Source organism: Dasypus novemcinctus, chromosome 25, assembly GCF_030445035.2.
Source record: "Dasypus novemcinctus isolate mDasNov1 chromosome 25, mDasNov1.1.hap2, whole genome shotgun sequence".
NCBI classification, from domain to species: domain Eukaryota; kingdom Metazoa; phylum Chordata; class Mammalia; order Cingulata; family Dasypodidae; genus Dasypus; species Dasypus novemcinctus.
Window position 1 is genome coordinate 37,486,601 of NC_080697.1, and position 20,492 is coordinate 37,507,092.

General features: G+C 36.9%; 1 protein-coding gene across 1 annotated transcript in view; it reads right to left on the minus strand.

Annotated features, from left to right (window-relative positions):
• Nucleotides 1-2,137: 2,137 nt before the first annotated feature.
• Nucleotides 2,138-20,492, minus strand: part of RSAD2 (radical S-adenosyl methionine domain containing 2) — a 36,328-nt gene continuing 17,973 nt past the window's right edge. The window contains exons 3-7 of the mRNA XM_004448254.4: nucleotides 18,048-18,209; nucleotides 13,986-14,215; nucleotides 11,210-11,359; nucleotides 8,025-8,057; nucleotides 2,138-5,473 (exon numbers count right to left, since the gene is read on the minus strand). Of these exons, the coding sequence (XP_004448311.1) occupies nucleotides 5,309-5,473; nucleotides 8,025-8,057; nucleotides 11,210-11,359; nucleotides 13,986-14,215; nucleotides 18,048-18,209 (740 nt within the window). The 3' untranslated portion in view covers nucleotides 2,138-5,308. The remainder of the gene's footprint in view (nucleotides 5,474-8,024; nucleotides 8,058-11,209; nucleotides 11,360-13,985; nucleotides 14,216-18,047; nucleotides 18,210-20,492) is intronic.

Below are 20,492 nucleotides of genomic sequence, written 5' to 3' on the forward strand. Positions count from 1 at the left end.
TTGAGTAATCTTGAATATGGTGTGAGTTAGGGGTCTGCTTTCATATTTTGCATGTGGATATCCAGTTTTCCCATCACCATTTGTTGAAGAGATTATTTTTTCTTCATTGTATTATATTTATTTACCACCCTTATCAAAATTCAATTGACCATGGATATGATAGCTTATATCTGAACTTTAAACTCTATTCATGAATTCTATGTGTCTGAACTTGTGTTGATATTGTGCTGTTTTAATTACTGTAGCTTTGAATAAATTTTGAAATTGGGAAGTATGGCTTTGTTCTTCATTTTCAAGATGGATTTGCTAATTGGGGTCTGTTGCCTTTCTATAAAATTTTGATTGTTTTTCCATTTCTGTGAAGAAGACTGTTGAAATTTTTATTGGGTTTGCAGGGATTCTAGATAGTATTGACATCTTCACAATATCTAGTCTTCCAATACATGAACAAAATGTCTTTCCATTTAGTTAGGTCTCTATTTTCTTTCAGCAGTGTTTTATGGTTTTCTATGCACAAGTCTTTTATATGCTAGGTTAAACATATTCCTGGATTTTTTTTTTCATTGCTATTGTAAATGGAATTGTTTTCTTCATTTATTTTCTGATTGTTCTCTGCTGGTATATGGGAACAATACTGATTTTTGTGTGTTGATCTTGTACCCTGCTGCCCTGCTGAATTTGTTTATTAGCTTCAGTAGCTTTCTTATAGTTTTTTCAGGATTTTCTACATATAGGCTTTTGCCATCTGCAAATAAGGAGAATTTTACTTCTTAAGCCAATCTAAATGGCATCTGAGTTGGTTTTGTTATACTTATTCTAAGAATACATGGAAGGTCTTCTGTATAATCCCTTCTTCCTTTTTTTTCTGGCCCATATAGGACATATATCAGGAAGGGGATCAAAATCGAGTTGTGCATCCCAAATATGGCTTTCAGTGGTTTAGCCACAATTATTGAGAACTCATTCTGACCTTTGAATCTCTTTCTCTATCTTCAAAACCCTGTATCTGATCCCTCTCCCCTGGAGATGGAGCCTGGGACTGGTATACACCTAGGATGAGGAAGGCAATCTGATCCAATCCTGCCTGAAGAAGTGAGTACTTAAAACCAGTGGCCAAGTGTAGAATCATCCCTAAAAGAATCCTGCAATCAAGGTTCTCCTCTTGCTGCCCATCTGCCTCCCAGACCATGGTGCCAGGGCCTGCCGTCCAAGTCAGGTGGGCATGAGATGGACCCTGGGTCCAAGACTGTGAAGCTCATGGCTCAGAGAACTAGGAAAAAGGGATCTGGGGATCAGCAGTTCAGAAAGGGAAAAGATAAGCTATTTATATGTTCTTGGAAGCAGATTCCAGAATCACTCTGATTCATTCAGGGTTTGAATAGGAACCAGGTTACTAGGGACAACCCTTGCCCTCTCTTGGAACTCTCTGTGCTACCAGACTCTGCTCTTCTCGGGTGGGGCCAGTTCATAAGCCCAGGATCTTATCATGACTGTTCTCTGTAGCCTGATTTGTTTTCCTCCTACCATGAGTCTTCTAAAGTCCTCAGGCCTTGTCCTTGGCTGGGAGCTTGGGTATCCTTTAGTGTAGACTGCTTACCTACATAGTTATGTATTTGTGGGCTAAACTTACTGGCTTCTGAGTTGGTATGTGGAACTCTTGCTGCTCTACCCTTCCATAGCCAAAGATAGCTCTTCTGACTATTGTCGAAAATGCCAGAATCAGGACACTACAGCCTCTCAGGAATGGTGCCTGACACAGCTGGTTTAATTCACTCTAACCCTTGTCTTGTCCTGGCTTGGACTGTTGATCAGATCAGGTCAATAATGGTGGCACATAGAGCAAGGGTCAGGGTTCTCCTCCTGCCGCTCATCTGCCTCCCAGAACCCATCATTAATTTCTTCTAATTTGATCAACATTTTGGACGTTGGGACTCCAAGATGTTGGTTTCCTTTTTAAAATATAAAAAATATCTTCCCCACAGGCTCATCCTTCTCATGCATGTTGCTGAGTAGATTGTCTGAAGTGTACTTATTAATTATTGATAATGTTGTTGATTTTAAAGTGTACTTGCCTTTAGCAATGGCATTTTGTTAAAAGGACACAATTACTTTAAACACACACCAAGGAAAGACTTCATTACATTGTGCCACTTAGAAGGCAGTGTACAAAACATATTTTAATATATTACAATATGTATAATACATTAGACCAATACATCACAAAATATATATACACATTTCTCTAAAACCTAAGATCTCATCTATACTTAAAACTTAGCTTAAATATATTACAGCATAATTAGTCTCTGTCATTCATAGTTCATTAAAAAGTGGCCTTTCAACAAGAGGGTGGCATACTCCATGTAGCAATGCCTAATAGAGCCTTATTGCTACTTTGGTATGTTGTTTTCATTTCTTGATTTTCTCTGTCTACCCAAAAGCTAGACTGAAATAGAGATAAAACATGAGCCCACATTTCAGATGATTTAGCCAAAATGGCCTTACTCATCTTTAAACTGTTAAGAAAACAGGCCATTGCCATATCATATAACTCTATTAATATGGAGGATCAGTACATTTTAAATTATTATATTATCATTAGCATCTGCTCTTTCTAAGCTTCTTGAGAGAAAATGTCTTAAGAAAAAATGTTACTATAATGCAATCTTAATAATTATGAGCACCACAAAACATTGGCTTGGAGTTATGCATACCCCCAAAACATGTTCTTAATCTTAATCCATTCTTGTGGGTATAAAATCATTTTAAATAGGATCTTTTGATGATAGGCCTGGCCCAACTGAATCAGAATGGGTCCTAACAATTATTGGGGGCCCTGTAGAGAAGGCCACAGACAGAGAAGCCACAGGGAGCTGCCAGAAAATGGAAGTAGATGGAACCTAGTGGAGAAGGGAGAAGATACGGCTATATGCATTGCCATGTGATGGGAAAGATTAGAACCCCAAAGATTGTCAAACAGCAAGAAGATGCCAAACCAGGGAGGAAGTGAACCTTCTAGCCTTCTAGCCTCTTGCTTAACACTTAAATTGAGATATCTCAGTTAAGATTATTCTTTGTTCTCCCAATAAAAAGAATGTTTCACATACTTAACACATTTAAAATTGAAATCATAAAAGCCAAACGCTATATAAGCCAAATTTGAATAGTACTCGTCTTGAAAGTCCTTACTCCTTCCCTTTAAGTTAAAAGTTGAATATCTCAAACATTAAAACCAAATCTTGACAGTGCATAAGGAAGGGGATGGTGGTGGATCAAACAGTTGGAAAATGTACTAAAAACAAATTTTTTCTAAGTACTTTTTTGGTTTTGTTTTATGATTATATTATATTACATTATATTATATTTCTTTTTGGGGAAAGAAAAATACATTTTTTCTCAGCTAGAGAAAAATGCATTCCAGCTCAGAGGATTTGAGCTTCAGATTCAGATTTGGTTTCAAATAATATTGTTTGAGTACCTATTGTGTATCAGAAAATGTATGCAGGGCTTTCACATACATTATCTTTGTTTGTTGAATTTACTCTTACATAGAATAAATAATAGGGAAATCAGCAAAATGCACTCATATAAAGAAAAAATACAATAATGACAAGTTTTGTTTTGTGAATATGTTGATTATATGAAGGTCAACAGTTTAGGTAATATCAAAATTCAAAGGAAAAATTTCTTCTAATGTATTTTCCTCTTTTCTTAAAACAAAAACAAAAACAAAAAATGGAAGGAAAATCCCTAAAACATATCCTATTTTGGATGAGACACAAACACATATCAGTTGAATTATAATGACTTAGAAAATGAAGTATGAAAATATCATCTGAGAAAAATTCTAAAAAGACCTTAAACTTTCAAAATCACAAACTCTTGAATCTATTACTTGTCATAGAACATTATGAAGTGAAATTTCTCCGTGGTTGCTTAATATATCATACAACATTCGAATGCCACCTAGTGACACAGACTGGAATTGCAAGTGAATTAGTTTGCTCTTTGCTTGGTGAAAAATATTTTTCCATGATTTTGCTTTCTTAAAACAATGATAGAAAGTAATCATTATTTTCAAAGCAATGTGATATTGTCTAAGTTACGTAAACAAAATACTTGAGATATTTCCACAAGAATAGGATTTTTTTTCCTAACACAGTTTAAGCCACATTAAAAAGAAACCACCAATTCCTTTCACATTGGCACTGGCCTGGATTATATCTATTTCAATTGATTTGGATTTATTGGGGACACTTTGGGCTTTCATTTACATAAAGCCAGTTACATTCCAGACTTGTCACTGCATTGTTTCTACATTGTCACTACATTGTTCCAGTGCTCTTCTAGAACAACACATGCCAAGCCAGCAGGCTCCCTTTTCAAAATTATTGTGACAACCATCTACTCAAAAAACTCATCTGTTCTTGCTTTGACAGAAAAGTAGATTCACACAGCAACCCAACGACTGGCCTCTTGTCAACTTCATCATGAAATGTAAACTATATCCTAGTTTCACTAAAAATCTTTGAAGAGAGTGGAGCAACAAAGAGAATCAACACTGAACTCCCTGTGGGCCAGGAACCATGCAAGAGCATCTTTACTTTCATTATCTCCTTCTATGCACCTCATTTAAAACTGTAAGGTTATCTTCTACTGTTCGTAGAAACATCTGTTGACTATTCTTAAACTTCTGGGTAAAGAGCCTGAGACCATAATGGTATAAAAGCAGAAAAGGAAAGAGTGTTATTACAAGGAGATACCTGGGGGAGATATGTTGTGATTTTTTCCAGATGTGAAAACTGGCATCTCAGTATTTACCAGAAAAAAAAGCTGACTCTGTCAAATGCATAGACTGGGAAAAAGAGCTTCAAAAGTGAACTATAGAGTCATAATGAACATTGTCCAAAAAGTCAAATCCAAATTAAATATTGACCCCATAGCTATTGTTGGAGCTTATTTCTTATTATACAAACACATCTTTGACCTGGGTTTTAGGTGTGATTTACCTAGAATTTTATATGTCTTCTGAATCTCTCCTTCCCCCTTATTTTTAGCTAAATCAAAACCCAGAAATAGGGTACTTTTTCAATAGCAATAATAAGCTAATTAACTAAAGTTATATTTTTGAATTAGCTATTAATTTCAATTATCTGAGTTATTTATGTGCTCAGATAATCAGATGTCATGTGAAACAAAAGTTCAGATTTCCAGCTATTGAGAAATGCCATTGATGGCATTACCCACACACTTTGGGTGTGGATAATAATTCCCCATAGGTAGTTGGAGACATCTTCCACTTCCAGCTTTACCAGTCCAGCTTCAGATCTGCCTTGCTCCAAACATATTTCCCTCCTCGCTTTAGGAACATCTTCTCATCAAATCCACTGAATTTTATAGCTTCATTTATTCCGACATCCAGGATTGACTTAGAAGGGTCCTTCCGTCCATCTCTACAGTTCAGAAAGCGCATCTAAGAAAATTCATGACAGAAAGTAAGATACTTCCATAAAAATGGTCCTACAAAACTCAATTTATAGACTTATTCCAAAATAATTTTTTGACATGCTTATCAATTGAACAAATGTTTATAGAGAACTGTAGCCCAGATATAATGCAACTGAAATCCCTGGATACCATCTCTCTACTCACCAAATCCATTCTAATGCAAGGGGCAGGCATAAGCACATTAGATCAACTAAGTGTATGATAAATAGAATTGAATACATGCCACAGGAGGTGCATGTCTTTTGGGAGGTGAGTGGTGACCAGGGAAGATTTCCCCCAAATGTTATCATCTGAATTATGGTTTCAAGTTTTAATTTGGGATGAAATTATTAAAGTACAGAAGTCCGAAATAGTGTGGTATGTTTGGGAAATTCTATGTAGATGATATGGCTGGAATGAAAAGTGCAGGTGCAAGAATTTGTATAAATATTAATAAATGTCTCCTTTGAGGAAGGGTGAGAGAGTGATAAGAGAAGAGCCTCAGAGGTAGGCAGGCATCAGATGAAAAAGAGTATCATATGCCCTGCTAAGGATCTTGGTATTTATCCTGAAAATAAGCACTTTATAGCCAGGAATGAGGTCTTTATACTTCTTATGTAGTACCATGATTTGAAGCACTATGTAGGACCTCAAGCAATATTTGTAGAATCAAGATGTTATTAAATTGGTAAAAGTAAATATTTGCTTAACTAGGTGTATTACACCTTGGTGGAGATTAATTACTTTGCTGAGAAATATTGATTATGATAATAAGAGCCAATCATGATCATTTAGACTCCAAAAATAAATTCTGTGGATTTTCCTATGTAGCTTGAACTCATAAACTCAATATCTGCATTGTCATGTTTTCCCCTTACACTCCACAAGAAAGCTCATATTGACAAATCAAATGGAAGCAATGCATCATTGATAACTTGAAAGAAAAATAAAGAAACACAAAAGTCACAATAAACATTTCTTGAAAACTCAAATCCAATTTAAATATTGAACCCCTGGTTATTTTGGAGCATATTTCTTAAACAGGTCTTTGAATGAAATTCTTTTTTCTCTGCTAAATATGTTGGCAAAGGTTTATGCACCTAGACCAAAACACACACAAAAAAGACGAGAAAATGGAAAGTGATTTGTTTTGCAATTTTGAGAAGTATGGATTTTCTTTTGGAAGACAGTAGAGGTATTAGTCAGAGGATGAGCTAGTAGTATCTGGATTATTTGATTGGTCTGTAAACCTACAATTTCTTTAAAAACCTACAATTTCTTTATAAAAGAAAAAAAAGCAGCCAAATAGCTAGGGGAAGACACCCAAGCCTTTCCCCACCTAAAAGCTAATACAGTGCTAGGGCTTACTAGAGCTGGAAAAGACAGCTCAGAAGATTGAGCATCAGAGGCTGCTCTACCCCACCCCATAGTTCCCAGTGACCTGGGATGCTATTTCCAATTTTGGGATTTTGTAGAACTCCAGGTTTTCATCTGTAAATGAGAGCACAGCAATGAAGAATCCCTTTAAAGGTCCCTTGTAGTTCTGTGAAGAAAGGCTCATGGGAGAAGACGCACAATTTATTTAAGGTGCTCAGGGCCTCCTGGGACCCCAACTGCTTACCTCCAAAATGTGAAATTCTAGAAACCTACTGGTGTGAAACAGAGTAACTCCAGCCAAGGTCCAGGGACAATCACGGCTGAGGACAACCAAGTCCTGGCAGCGTCAGAGCTGAGAACCAGAACACAACATACGGAGCCCAGATTTTGTAAAAGTGCACTATGGGAAGGGGCCCAGAGCCTGAGGGTGTGTCTGGAAGTCCTTCAGTTCCCAGTCTTGCTAGTGGCAAGAATGGATGAGGATAAAAGTATGACCCACAAGCTATAACTTCAGAGATCAAGGTGGAACCCCACCGAGGCTGTGCACCTGCCAGGACCAACCATTACCCAGAGTGAAAAGTAAAATATGGGATACTTTAATATCTATACACTATATATGTCACAATGAAAAGAAATGGCCACAGAGGGCAATACAACTCTATTTTGATCTAAAATTTACAATGTTATTTCCTATAAAGTAAATGTCATTATATGAACCTAGGGCCTTAGCACTTGCAAGAGAAAACCCAGAGCTGGCTAGTAGCAGCTGAACAGAAATATCAAATTAATGGGAAGTATGATATGACCTCCCTCCAAAAATAAGCCTGCTACACTGGTGCAGAACATCCAGCTTAAGACTATATAATAGAGGACTCCTCCATCCGTAGTATTTGGTTCCATGTGACAATATCCCATGGATGTGAGTGCACAGAATCTGCAAATAGCGGGACCCAAGTGCAAAATAATGCCTCTTGAAATGCTTATGTCAGAATTAGACACACTGAAGTAAGGGTTGTATAATAATAATCACAATATAAAAACATGAAAAGTTATTTCAGGACAAATACATTCTAAATGGCATACTCATTATAATTCCACTTTGGCATTGCTGCTTAATCACATTTTAAGTGATAATTTTATAATTCATGAGCTCTACTCACATATTCATCCAGAATAAGGTAGGAATCTTTCATCTGAAAAGGAGAAATTGCATACAAGTTTAGTTTGAATTGTATTTTTCAGTACATTGACTCAAATATCTTAACATGTTCTTGTGACTATGTTCATTACTTCCAGATTCAACTTTTCCCACATCATTGCATGCCTTTGAGAATGTCACTTAAGCTGAGGTGCTTGCCTGGGTCCCCAATACCCCCTGACATACATATCCAGGGATATCTATTTGAGTCCAGTCAGATTCCAACAGACTAGAGCAGGCCTGGATTTCTCTGCTTCAGTCTGACAAGGTCAAATGTCAGAATCTTCATTTGATATATTTGACTAGGAAATCTCCAGGCTCAATTCCTTCATTCTCCCCAGTTGTGGGAAAGATCTTCTCCTTATCACTTACATATTCCTAGTCACTACATCCACTCTACAGATAATTGGTCCCCTTTTATTTATAAAGGAGAACATCTTCAATGCCATCATCACGTGGGAGCTAAAATGAGATTTTAAAGCTGAGAATTTTGGTATTACTCTAACTTGTCTTCTATAGGTACAGAGCAGCTATCTGCAAACTTTTCCCGTGAAGGGCCAGATAGTAAGTATTTCTGGCTTTTACAGGCCATCCTATCTCTGTCTCAACTACTCAGTTTTGCAGTTGAAGCCTGAAAGCTTCCATAGACAATACATAAAAGAATGGGCGTGACTGTGTTCCAATGAAACTTAATTTATGCAAGACTGAATCGCATATAGCTTTCCCTGGTCACGGAATATTATTCTTCCTTTGATCTTCTCCCCAAACCTTCCTTTCAGGCAGACCAAATAAACACAGGCAGCAGGCCAAGTTTGCTTGGGCCATAGTGTGCTGACACATGCCCATAGCTCAGCTCTGTCCCCAGTCATATCGTCATCACCTGAGGACAGATCAAAGTGCAGAATCTTGGGCCCAGCCCCAGAAGTACTGGATCAGAATCTGCATTTCGAAAAAGGTCCCCTGGGGTGCTTTGCTTGTGCAATAAAGTTTTGTTTTGTTTTGTTTAGGGCGGGGGGGGGGGGTTGAACTCAGGACCTCCTACATGGGAAGCAGGAGCTCAACCACTGAGCTAATTCCGCTCACCATGCAATCAAGTTTGAAAAGTCCTAGCTAACAGAAAGAGTCTGGGCTGTGGGGCCCTCAGAATCCTGGTTCTGCCTCTTAATATATTCTGACTCAGATACAAACCAAGTCAATTAACTCCTAAGACTCAGTCTCATTATTTGTATAAGGGTATAATAAAATTCATCAAGAATTTGTGCAAATTATTGAGATATATAAAATGTCCAGCAGTTTAACAACACTAAGGAGGTACTCAACAAATAATACAAATTACTCTAACATATCTTATTTGATCTCACATTAACAAAATCATTAAGACAAGGTTAAAAAAATCAAATAAAATGATACCTATGATTTTTCAGGTAGGTCTGAGAGTTTTCTTTTTTTCTCTTTCTCTTCTTGTCAAAGGCCCTCCTATCCCCCATTCTCGGATTTTCATATGCATTTTCTGGTAACCATTAACTTTTAAAACCTAACCATTTATCAAGACAGAAATCTAAAGCAAAAGGAATGAATTTTTGAGCATTATGTACGTTTACTGGGGGAGATTTTGCTGTAGGTGTGTTTATTTGGTAGCAGATGGGAGAGGCTTTTTTAAAAAAATACTTTTTCAAATAATAAAGCTGCTACAAAAAAAAAGCTAATACGTATTTTAGAAAAATTGAAGAGTTCAAAAAGTTGTGGAGGTAAACAAAAATTACTGATAATTTCACTCAGACATGACCATGGAGATTTGTTTTTTTGGTTACTTATTAGGATTAAATTTTAATGAATTATGCATACTGATTCTTAATTTATGCCAAGTTTTATATTATGAGAATTTACCCTTCTTACTTAATATTCTTTATAATATGGTTTTCAGTCTATATAAGTCATTTTATGAACCTACCATAATTTATCTGTTCTCCAAATGCTGAAAAAAAAAAAATGGAAGCTACCTTCTATTTTTCCTATCATCTGTAACACTGCAGTAATAAACCCTTGCAAAAATATTTCTCTGCATCTCTGAATATTTCCTATATGTAAGGTAGAATTTCTGATTCAAAATATGTAAAATTTTAAAAGTTATTTTTATTTATTACCAATTTGGTTTGTAAGAAGTTTGCAGTGATTTATCCTCTCACTAGCATTACGAAATCTCATTGTATCTTCATGTTTTCTGTTTTAATTTTTATTTCTTTAGTATCAATAATATAGAACACTTAAAATATTTTTTGATTATATGTTCTTCTTCTGTAAATTCTCTTTTTATGCCCATTTCCTGTTTTAATAACTCATTGATTTCAAGAAATTTTAATATATAATTTTTTATTTTATATAATTCAAAGTGATATGTCATGTTAGCACATTCCTCATTTAATATTTTTATTATGCATTGTGACCTATGTTTTAAATTTTTATATATTCAAACATACCAATATATACTTTCTATTTCTTAATGAATTTTACATACAAGGAAGTTCCTGCAGCATGGCAGGGAGAATAAGTTTTTTTTTTTTTTCTTTACTTTCTGTTGATGTACCCAGTAAATACTCAACTGTGCCTGTGGAAATCATTTAAAAAGCCACAGAGTAGCCATGCTTTGGTCAATAATTTTTCAACCTATATAACCTGTGAAGCTTGAATTAATAGGGTGTGCCCAATGGTAATCATATCAGATAACCAAAGAATTGTTGAAACAATTCTTCTAAATTTTATCCAACTTTTACAGTTATCCATAGACATAATTCCAATAAATAATGAGATGCTGTTGATGTCAATATTGTCCCATTAGCTCCCACTATGTTTTAGGCATGATGCTATGTCATATATCTCACACCAGCCCTTTGAGGCATTATTTCACCCATTTTGTGGATCGGGAAGCCAAAGCTCATTAAACAACCAGACAGCTGGAAGGTGACAGAGTGGATGGTGGGTCTCCAGCTCTGGCTCCAGGACGGTAATCCTTCCATGCTATACCCTCTACAATAATAATGTGTGGGCCATCTTGGATAAGAAATAGTCATTGCTCTCTTTGGGAACAATCTAAGTTTTTGATGATGTAAAAACAAAACAAAAACAAAGAGACTTTTTGCTTTATACAACCTTCTGGTTAGATTCAGGCACCAAACAGGAAACTTCTTTGTGGCGGTCTAAAAATCCTTCAAATTCTTCATCACTAATAACAAATCTTTCTGCTTCTCTTAAAGCATCTTCACCAGAATTCTCACCCTCAATAATTAGGCACTGGAAGACCTGAAATACAAGTATAGTATTTGTTTTTAAGGAAAATTTCATCATTCTTTTTACCCCAAACTAATTACCTTCTGACCCAAGCTTTATTTCTTTTCTATGTTAAGAAGACTCATGTAAGTAAGGATCACTCTATAAAGGCGTTATTTTGGTGAAAATGAAAGCTAATTCTGAAATTTGTTAGTATGGTAGTAAAAAACATTTAAAAAATGTTATAAAACTGTCTAGATTTGGCTTGATCTAGTCTTATCTTCTATTTGTTTCAGAGTACTAAATAATGGTTGCTGATTGAAGGAAATTTAAACTGTTAAAATAATCACCAAGAAAAAAATATTACTTGTAACCCCAATACAAAGAGTTAAGTATTTTCAAAATTTTGCTCTTTCTTCTGATTTTTCATATATCCTTACTGAGGCCACTAGAATCTGTTCCTTACTTAATGTATAAGGACAGTGTTCCAAAGCCATTAAATATTATTTTTTGATACCATTTTCAATATAGACTTATATATTTTATTATATTCTTCCATTAGACATACTACCATCATCTGAAAAAGAAAAACTCATTTCCAGATCCCAGAAAAAGTAAGTGGCATGTCCAAGGTGACAAAATGTGACAGCTAATCAAGGACAAAGAGAACAGAGACCAAATTTCCAGGTTTTTTATGTAAGGGTAATATTATATATAACAAAAAATTCATGAAGTCTTTAGAACTACTCTAGGAATCTTTTAGTCAGCTTAGAATTAGTTTTTAAAATATCCTGAATATTGCCTTCTTTGCTAACTCTTCAATTGTCTCCTTAGTCACTCCTTTTCCTGTGTTCCCACAGTTCTTCAGTATAAGCCTCTCCTGACCCTTGGTCATATGATGTTTTTCTTATTGCTTTTAAGGCTGTCTTCTTCACTAGACTTCAAGCATCTAGAGATGCTTATGCCTCATTCGCCTTTATATCCACAGCCCTCTTCATTTCAGGCACAGGGGAAGAGAGAAGCATGGTAAGGGAGAGATATTTAAACACAGGTTTGACTCTTAATCTGACTTGAGTATCAGAAAGATAAAGACACACAGTATGAGCAATTTTTCTGATGACTTTGACTCCAGAATAGAAAGGGTTCAGTGGGAGAAAACCAAATCACAGGAGATTGGGAGATAGCAACAGTGAGGGATGATGGAACTGGGTGGAGTTAGGTGGAGCCTCAGTGGTTAGCCCGAAGAAGCTGCTGGAGCAAGCTTACAAATAACAGTCAAACCTCCTATTGAAGAGCACTGCTTGATTAGTTAACTGACAAATGTGTCAGTACCATTGGACCGGGCATGTGATTTGTGGTGCCTGGCTACCACAGCCCTTTGGAGGAGGCAGACTAGGGAAGTTAGGTTCTATGCCACTGGATCACACTGGCACAAGAAAGACTGGACTGAGTATTGGCACATGACTGAGATCTGTGACAATTTGAGTTTCATGAATCCCAAAAAGAAAAAGATGATGTTTTTGAACTAATCCATTCCTGTGGGTGTGAGACCCTTTTCACTGGTCTACATCAGTGAGGCATGACTCAGAACGAATCTCTGCCCTCTTGCTTGGTCTTATATAAATGGAGACACAGAGAGACACTCAGGAAAAGGGAGCTCTGCCATTTTTGACCCAGCCGTGTGAGCCTGAGGAGCCCAGGTTCACCTACAGCTGCAGAAATGCAAAGAAGCCCTGGGAGGCTGAGGTCAAACAGAGTAACAGAGGCATGGAAAGAGGTCTCCAAGTGACTGGGCCCAAGGAGCAGCTCAAGGCTGAGGAGACAGCCCTGCCATCTTGCATCACCATGTAGCAGGACCCTAGGTGCACCAGTAGCTGACTTTGGTGAGAAATATCTGTGCTGATGCCTTGATTTGGATGGTTCATGGCCTCAGAGCTATAAACTTTTACCCTAAATAAAATTTCCATTATAAATGCCAACCCATTTCTAGTACTTTGCATCAGCAGCCCTATGGCAAACTAAGACAAGACCCAAGAAGCGCTTTTTGAAAAGGCCTCCAGTTGATTCTGAAGAATAGTTAGTGATAGAAAACTTTGATTTACAGTTATTTGCAAGTGTCTGATCATCATGGGTGCTATGAATATATGTTGAGTTGACTTGCATGTCTTTGAACCTTACATGGTGGTGGGACTAGCTGTAAAGCATGAATCATGGAGTCAATAACATTTTGCCACAAATTGGGGATGGCTTTGCCCCCAGTATCTTCTAATAATTCACCCCAAATCTCAGTAATGTCTGAATTTATAGAGAATATATATTCATTTATAAATAAGCCAAGAGTTTTAAGAAAAAAATCTAGGCATAGTAAATTTAAAAATAGATACAATTTAGACTTCATATAGAAACATCTCCAAGCACTGAGCACATCTTTTGACATTTATCATAATATTCCAGAAGGAAGTCTGTTCCAATTTTCAGAAGGGGAACTCAAGGAAGAGAGTGCAAGTAGTTGAAAGTTGAACATAGCTGAAAGAAGGATGAAAGACCCTAATTCACATGGCCCAAAATTCTCTCTGTTTGTGTTGTTTTCTGTTTTACAAAAGTCTCTCCTGAATGTTTTACTTAATTAAAATCAGCACAACTAACATGGGGTACGTACTTTCCAGCGAACGGGATTCAGTGCTTTAATCTGTTCATTCATATCTTCTTCCACATTGAATCGATTAATGACAGAGTTTATCTTGAAAGCCACTCTATAATCTCTGCACCATGCCCTCAGTTTGTGAAGATTTTCCACGTGGTTCTTCTTTCCTTGACCACGACCGATAAGGACATTAACTTGCTCATCAAAGCTATCACAAGAGATAGCAAGAATGTCTAAATATTCACCTGAGGAAAAAAAAAATCCTTAATTTTTTCTATCTAAGAACCACTCTTTAGCTCATTTATGTCTCTTTATGATAAAACATATCTTCCTTGAATCTAGGTTTTTATTCTTAGAAAGACAGTTTCTCCTCATACCCACAAAAATCACTGAAATTTGCATTATATGAGATGTTTGTGTACAATAGTTTAAAAACATATACACATACAATAAGATGATGGAGATAATTATATCAGACCCTTGTAAACCTTTGTCATTCATGTGTGCATACGTATGTGCTTTGAGATCATATAACTTCTAAGGCAGGTAGATAGTTTGGAGTTCTTTAGATGGATCTATACATAGTAATAGATTTACTTCTCTTTTTCCCACAACACAAATAAATTGTTCCATAGAAGATCTCTGATATCTTTGCCAAGGTCATTGACCTTTCCTTCACATCTCTTGTATATTCGATTCATCAAACTATTATATGTCAGGTGCTACTGTATTAGATGCTGAGAAGACCAAGTTCAGGAAGTCTGGTGGAGGGACCTGGTGTAGAGTCCTCTCTTTGCAATGCAGTCTATTAAGAACTATGATAATGAGTGGTACTAGAGTACAGAAAATGGTATTGACAATTATTTTTGTTTTAATCCTTCTGCTATCAGTTTCTGTAGCATTAGTTTCTCCTCTACCTTTCTTATTAATGCTTAATTCTCTTTGCTGGTTCATCCTATATGCCTGTCTTTTAGGCACAGGCACTCTCTATGGCCCAGGCATTCATTGGCCATCTCTTTGCAATTAATTAAGTTCAAGTTTTCCTACTTACTATGGCATTCCAGATTTGAATCTTTTTCAGTACAACTTATAGAAGCTTAGGGGTTCCAAAACCTCTTTATGTAATTGATCATGGATTTTATAATCAGATAATAATTCTAACTTCAATTTGGGGGCTAAGTTTATGCTACTTACATGTACAACCTTTTCTCAATAAAAATTGGGGAAAGATTGAAGTGATCCTCCTGAACATTGAAATATTTTTGAGTGTGACTTGAAGTGTGCCTCTTAGTCACACATGCTTAGTAGTCTTAACTTCCTAAGTTGACCCTAATCTCTCCAGGTGAGCAAGAACTTGTCTTTTAATTCTATAGCTCCAAAACACCTAATACAAACTGGTGACCAAATAAGACAATCAATCATTACGGAAAACAGCTCAAAAGTTTCTAAAAACTGATCTCAACCGAATTCCTACGGGTATATTGGGAACAGGCAACTTACTGAACAAGTGGTCTCTAATTCTTGAAGCATCCAAACAAAATAGAGATCTTCTAGTTAGTAATAAAGGCTTTCCTAGTTGATTTCCAAGAAAATTATGTGTCTCTACATGGCCTATTTTATTGTGCCATCTTTCCAACTTTTGCTGTATTTACTGTGTACCCTTCTCCTCCTGTTCTCAGATTTTCTTATCAAAGTCCTTGCAAATAAAGAGCTAACAATGCAGCTCTGTTTGCTCAGTTCTTGTATGTCCTTAGGGGAGCCTGTAGCATCATTGAATCTTGGCCAACCCCTGAGAATTTTCTTTGTGTCACTTATTGATAATGGCCTATATACTTGAGACCAGTGGGGCATACTGAACCAAAGGACAGGGCTTGCCAGGATTTGTTTTCTGAAATTCCTGATGTGCCTGGCTTCATTGTCAGGGGTCCTGAGTTTTCGATAATTTGTCTGGTCATCTAGCAGGAAGTGACTAAATGACCAGCTATGCACAAAACCTCAGTTCCCAAGACTCAAATGAGCATCTTTGTGTAGAGACATTGCAGACTTGCTAGAGATGAAACTCGTCTCATGTAGCCTGGTACAGGGGAGGACTCCTCCAGACCCCTCCAGATTCCAGTGATATGTACCTTTTTCCTACTCTATTTGCTTTGCATCCTTTGCTCTAATTAATTATTGCTATGGTTGTAACTGGCTATTGAGTCTTCCAAACGAGCTCTCTCCATCCACTTAGGTACACAAACCCATTCCTGGCCCTTTAAAACAGAGATAGAAAATTAGAGGCTGATAAACCTCATATTCACACATATATCTTTTGATAATTCCTTGGCATTTAAAAACTTTTATGTTATCTGACAACATCTTTAAACTTGAATATATATTTATGATGGGTATTTAAAAATTAGAAGACCTGGCAGCATGACCCCTAAACACCCGTGCCATCCAAAAATCAACTGAAGTTTCTAATTGGCTGTCCACTTGCCCACTGTGAATAGGGCATACTGCTTCCTATTCCCCAAGGTCTAACCAATTTTGTATCCCTTCTACCACTGACTTTGTTGCACACTTCCAAATTTACTGATTTACACCATCCCTCCCATGCAAACAGTTGAGGTTTTGACCCTGATGTGTAGCCACACACCCACCCCACCCTCCTACCCTTTGTACCGCACTATAAAGCCAGTGTTTCAGAGCATCACCTATCCCAGGTACATACCCAGCAAACCATTCCCACTATTCTATAGACACTAAACTCCTCTACTTGTCTCTGATTCTGGTTCCAAAAGCTCACTTTTAAAATCTGCTTCTGACTCTGCTTTGATGAGCGAATCTCTTCATTGCCATTTTGGTTTTAACAAACTGCCTTATAGCTTTCACTGATTCACTTTCACTTGTAACTTTGGGTTGGAATCTTCCCTTCCTGATTAACTTTTATCTGATTGACTATACTACTCATATCAAAATCACCCCCCATATCCATTTCCGTATCACCTTGGATGGGTGCTTAATAAGAGACTCCCTGACAACATCCTTAAGAGATCATAAATTCAATTCCTATTTGAATTACTTCAAGATTCAGACAGCTCATACCAGGCAAACTCAGAGAACTGTACTGCAAGTATTAGGCTGTAATTGTCCCCTGAAATGACAGTAATCATAAGAACTAACCTTTTCCAAGTGCTTACTAAGTGCCAGGTATTGCTCTAAGCACATTACATATATACATGGCTATATATGACATATATGTAAAATTTAGCTATAAGGGAACATGGCACTCATAGGATCCAATGTTGTTTTTTTAATTTGAGAAGTTATAGGTTTACAGAAAAAATGCAGATTCCCCAAATATACCCTCCGCATTAACACCTTGCATTAGTTTGGTACACTTGTTACAATTGTTGAAAGAATATTATTATAATTGTACTATTAATTTTAAAGTCCATAGTTTACATTAGGGTTCATTTTTGTGTTGAATGGTCCTACCTTTAAAATTTTGTTCCAGTAATACCCATACAGGTTCTTAATCCTGGCTACGCAGTGATCACTTGGATCTCCCCAAATGGGCCAGTGCACATACCATGACATTGTGAAGTCCAGTCCCCACAGATATTCTTTAAAGCTCCTCAGCAGTCAAATGTGCAGCAAAGTTAAGAACTACGTTTTTAGTGCAATCCTTTGACTTATAAGAGGAAGCTATTAAAGGAAATTCCTTTGTGCTAATAATTAAAAAATTAAACATGAATAGCCAACACCAAGGTCAGGGCGTGAAAACCTAAGGTGTTTTAATTGTCCCTGCTCCTGACTAGGCTTAGGTCATAGGCCATAATACTTGCTAAAATGAAAATGTGCTAGCGTGGTTATGCTTCCTAAGATTTGCTTTTATCTCTCTTGCACGCTTGTGTACTTAGAGCCCCTCCAAACTAAAACTGCCATATCTTCATGCACAGCTTAGAAAGAGAGCTATTTATTTATCTTCCTGTCCAGTCCTCAGCAGGTCTGGCCCAAGGCCCAGAAGAGAAGGAAACACATAAACCAACACCATGAGCAGGACTGCCTGCAGTATCAGGCGATGGAACGTACCGTAGTCTTTGAACCATCTCTCTCGGATCAGGCTGCCGTTGCTCACAATGCTCACGCTTGGGAGACATAGGTCCTCTTTGCAGAATTTCACCAGCTTGCCCAGGTATTCTCCTCGGTCAGGAAGAAATGGCTCCCCTCCTGAAAAGTTTATTTTCTCCATACCTGTGAGAAGTGATATATGACATTTTCCTTCTGATGATTTTTTTCCCGCCTTACAAATATCCATTATTATTTTTACGTGCGAAGGCAGTATTTTCTCAATGTAAAAGAAAAGAAATAAAATGTTCACCTTGTACTGCACACCCCGCCCCCACCACAGCTCCAGTTCCACAACGTCCACCCCACTCTATGGGAATAACTGTGAATGTAATTCAGGGACTGACTAGGAAAAAAAGTCACTTGAAGTGTTGTTTTGTTTTGTTTTTTTCCCTATATGAAGTAGATGCATCTTAATGTAGGGACTTAGTTAAACAGATGATTAACGATCTGAGAAGCCAAAGGGTATAGTAGGACAACCCCAAGATTAGCAAAGCAGGAAGCCACTTCCCTCCAATCTGGAGTGGTTGTTCTTGGGTCAGCTCTCACCCTGGGAATATCATTCATCATCATTCTGGAATTTTCCTGCCTCTCTCCCTTGCCTATTGTCCTGGTTTCCTTGACTTCTTCTCTCTTGGTTTATTTCCCTGTTTTGGCAAACAATTCTAGGAGCTTCCTGAAAAATGGAAAATATGATTTAAAGTGGGGACTTGTGTGTCTAAATTTAAATTTGTAATCAACATTTGGCCAGGAAACCTACTCTGGCTTAAGGGCACTGCTTATTGTATTCTACATTTAAATATTGTTGTTCAGAAGTGCGAAGACACTCTTATTTATAATCCTTTGGAAGTACAGGGCTTTTCTCCCCACTTTCCAGAAGCTTTCTCTCCAATGTTCTGAAATTTCAGGATGATGTGTGTTAGTGGAATCTATCTTTATTCTTTGTTTTAACCATTTGTAGGGTCTTTTAAAAATTTAGCTCTTTCTGTTCTAGTAAGTTTTCTTATATCATTTGTTTGATAATTTCCATTTCTTGTCAATTTTTACTTTTCTGTCTTTCTGAAAACTCTATTACCAGTATCTTGAAAATTTGGGAATTTATCTATTTTCTTTTCATTTCCATTCCTATCGACCATCTCTTTGTCATTTGCCCCATTTTCCTAAGAGTTGAACTTTTAATTTTCTAATAACATTTTAATTTTAGAAATCTCATTTTTAATGCCCTCAACTTTTCCATATTCTCTATTTCCTTTTTTGCATTCTATTTTTCATTTCATAGAATCATAATTCTTTACCTCTATGTAGTTATTCATTACAGCTGTTTTAAAATTTTCTTCTTCCTGACTTTCTTGGTGAATCTGTTTTGAGTCCGACTTTTATTTTGGTATTTTTATTTGTTCATTCATATTCAAAGGAGGCACAAAATAGCTAATTGGAATTTCTGTGATTAAGGGAGCGGCTGCTCAAATGGAGGGTTTCATTACAGAGTCATGGGGAAGTAAACTGGTTTGTTCATCAGATAATCCCCAAATGTCAGTCTCAGTGATCATTTCTCTCCTATGTTTTCCCAGAGAAGATTCTCCAGTCTCCAGCCTGTGGCTCACACCTGGCTTCCTGTCTTCTGAGGAGAACATATCCCTCGCCCCTAGTCTGCCATTCACTAGGAAGACTTTCACTTTACCCCCATCTTTGTTATTATCATTTATTGGAGAGGGCATGGGTTTACAGAACAATTGTACAGAATTCCCATATACCACCAAGACAGTAACACCTTGCATTGGTGTGAAACATTTGTTACAATGGATGACAGCACATTTTTATGACTGTACTTTTAACCATAGTCCGTGGTTTTACTTAGGGTTCACTAAATGGATGGTGGTGATGGTATCGCATTTTGAATTTAATTAACAGCACTGAATTATATGTCTGAATGTGATTAAAAGGGGGACATGTTAGATTGTATATATGGTAATGAAATAAAACTTAAAAAAATATGTAGAATCCACTTATTTTCCCTATGGTGATCTTTTCCTCCTCCTCATTGTACCTGGTGTCCCTGGATGCACACCTCTTGTATTCTGGATCCTAAGGAAAATAAACCTTCTGTTGCCTGAAGGAATTGGGGAGGGACACATCACTGGAGGGGAGAGCAGTAGAGCTAGCTTAGCTTAGAGGAATTGGAGATGAATTGTCATGATTAATTAGAAGACACAGAATGGTTTGAAGTCAAGATTTTTATACAGTGGTATTATAACAATGGAATTCATTTCAAACTCAGTAGAGTTCATTTCTAAGTCTATTCAGTTCAACTCAGTCCATTGAATCTTTATTAGGTGCTTTGTGTTGGGACCCACATTTTAGAGTCCTTTCCTAGTTTGCCACAGGGCTGCCAATGCAAAGTACCAGAAA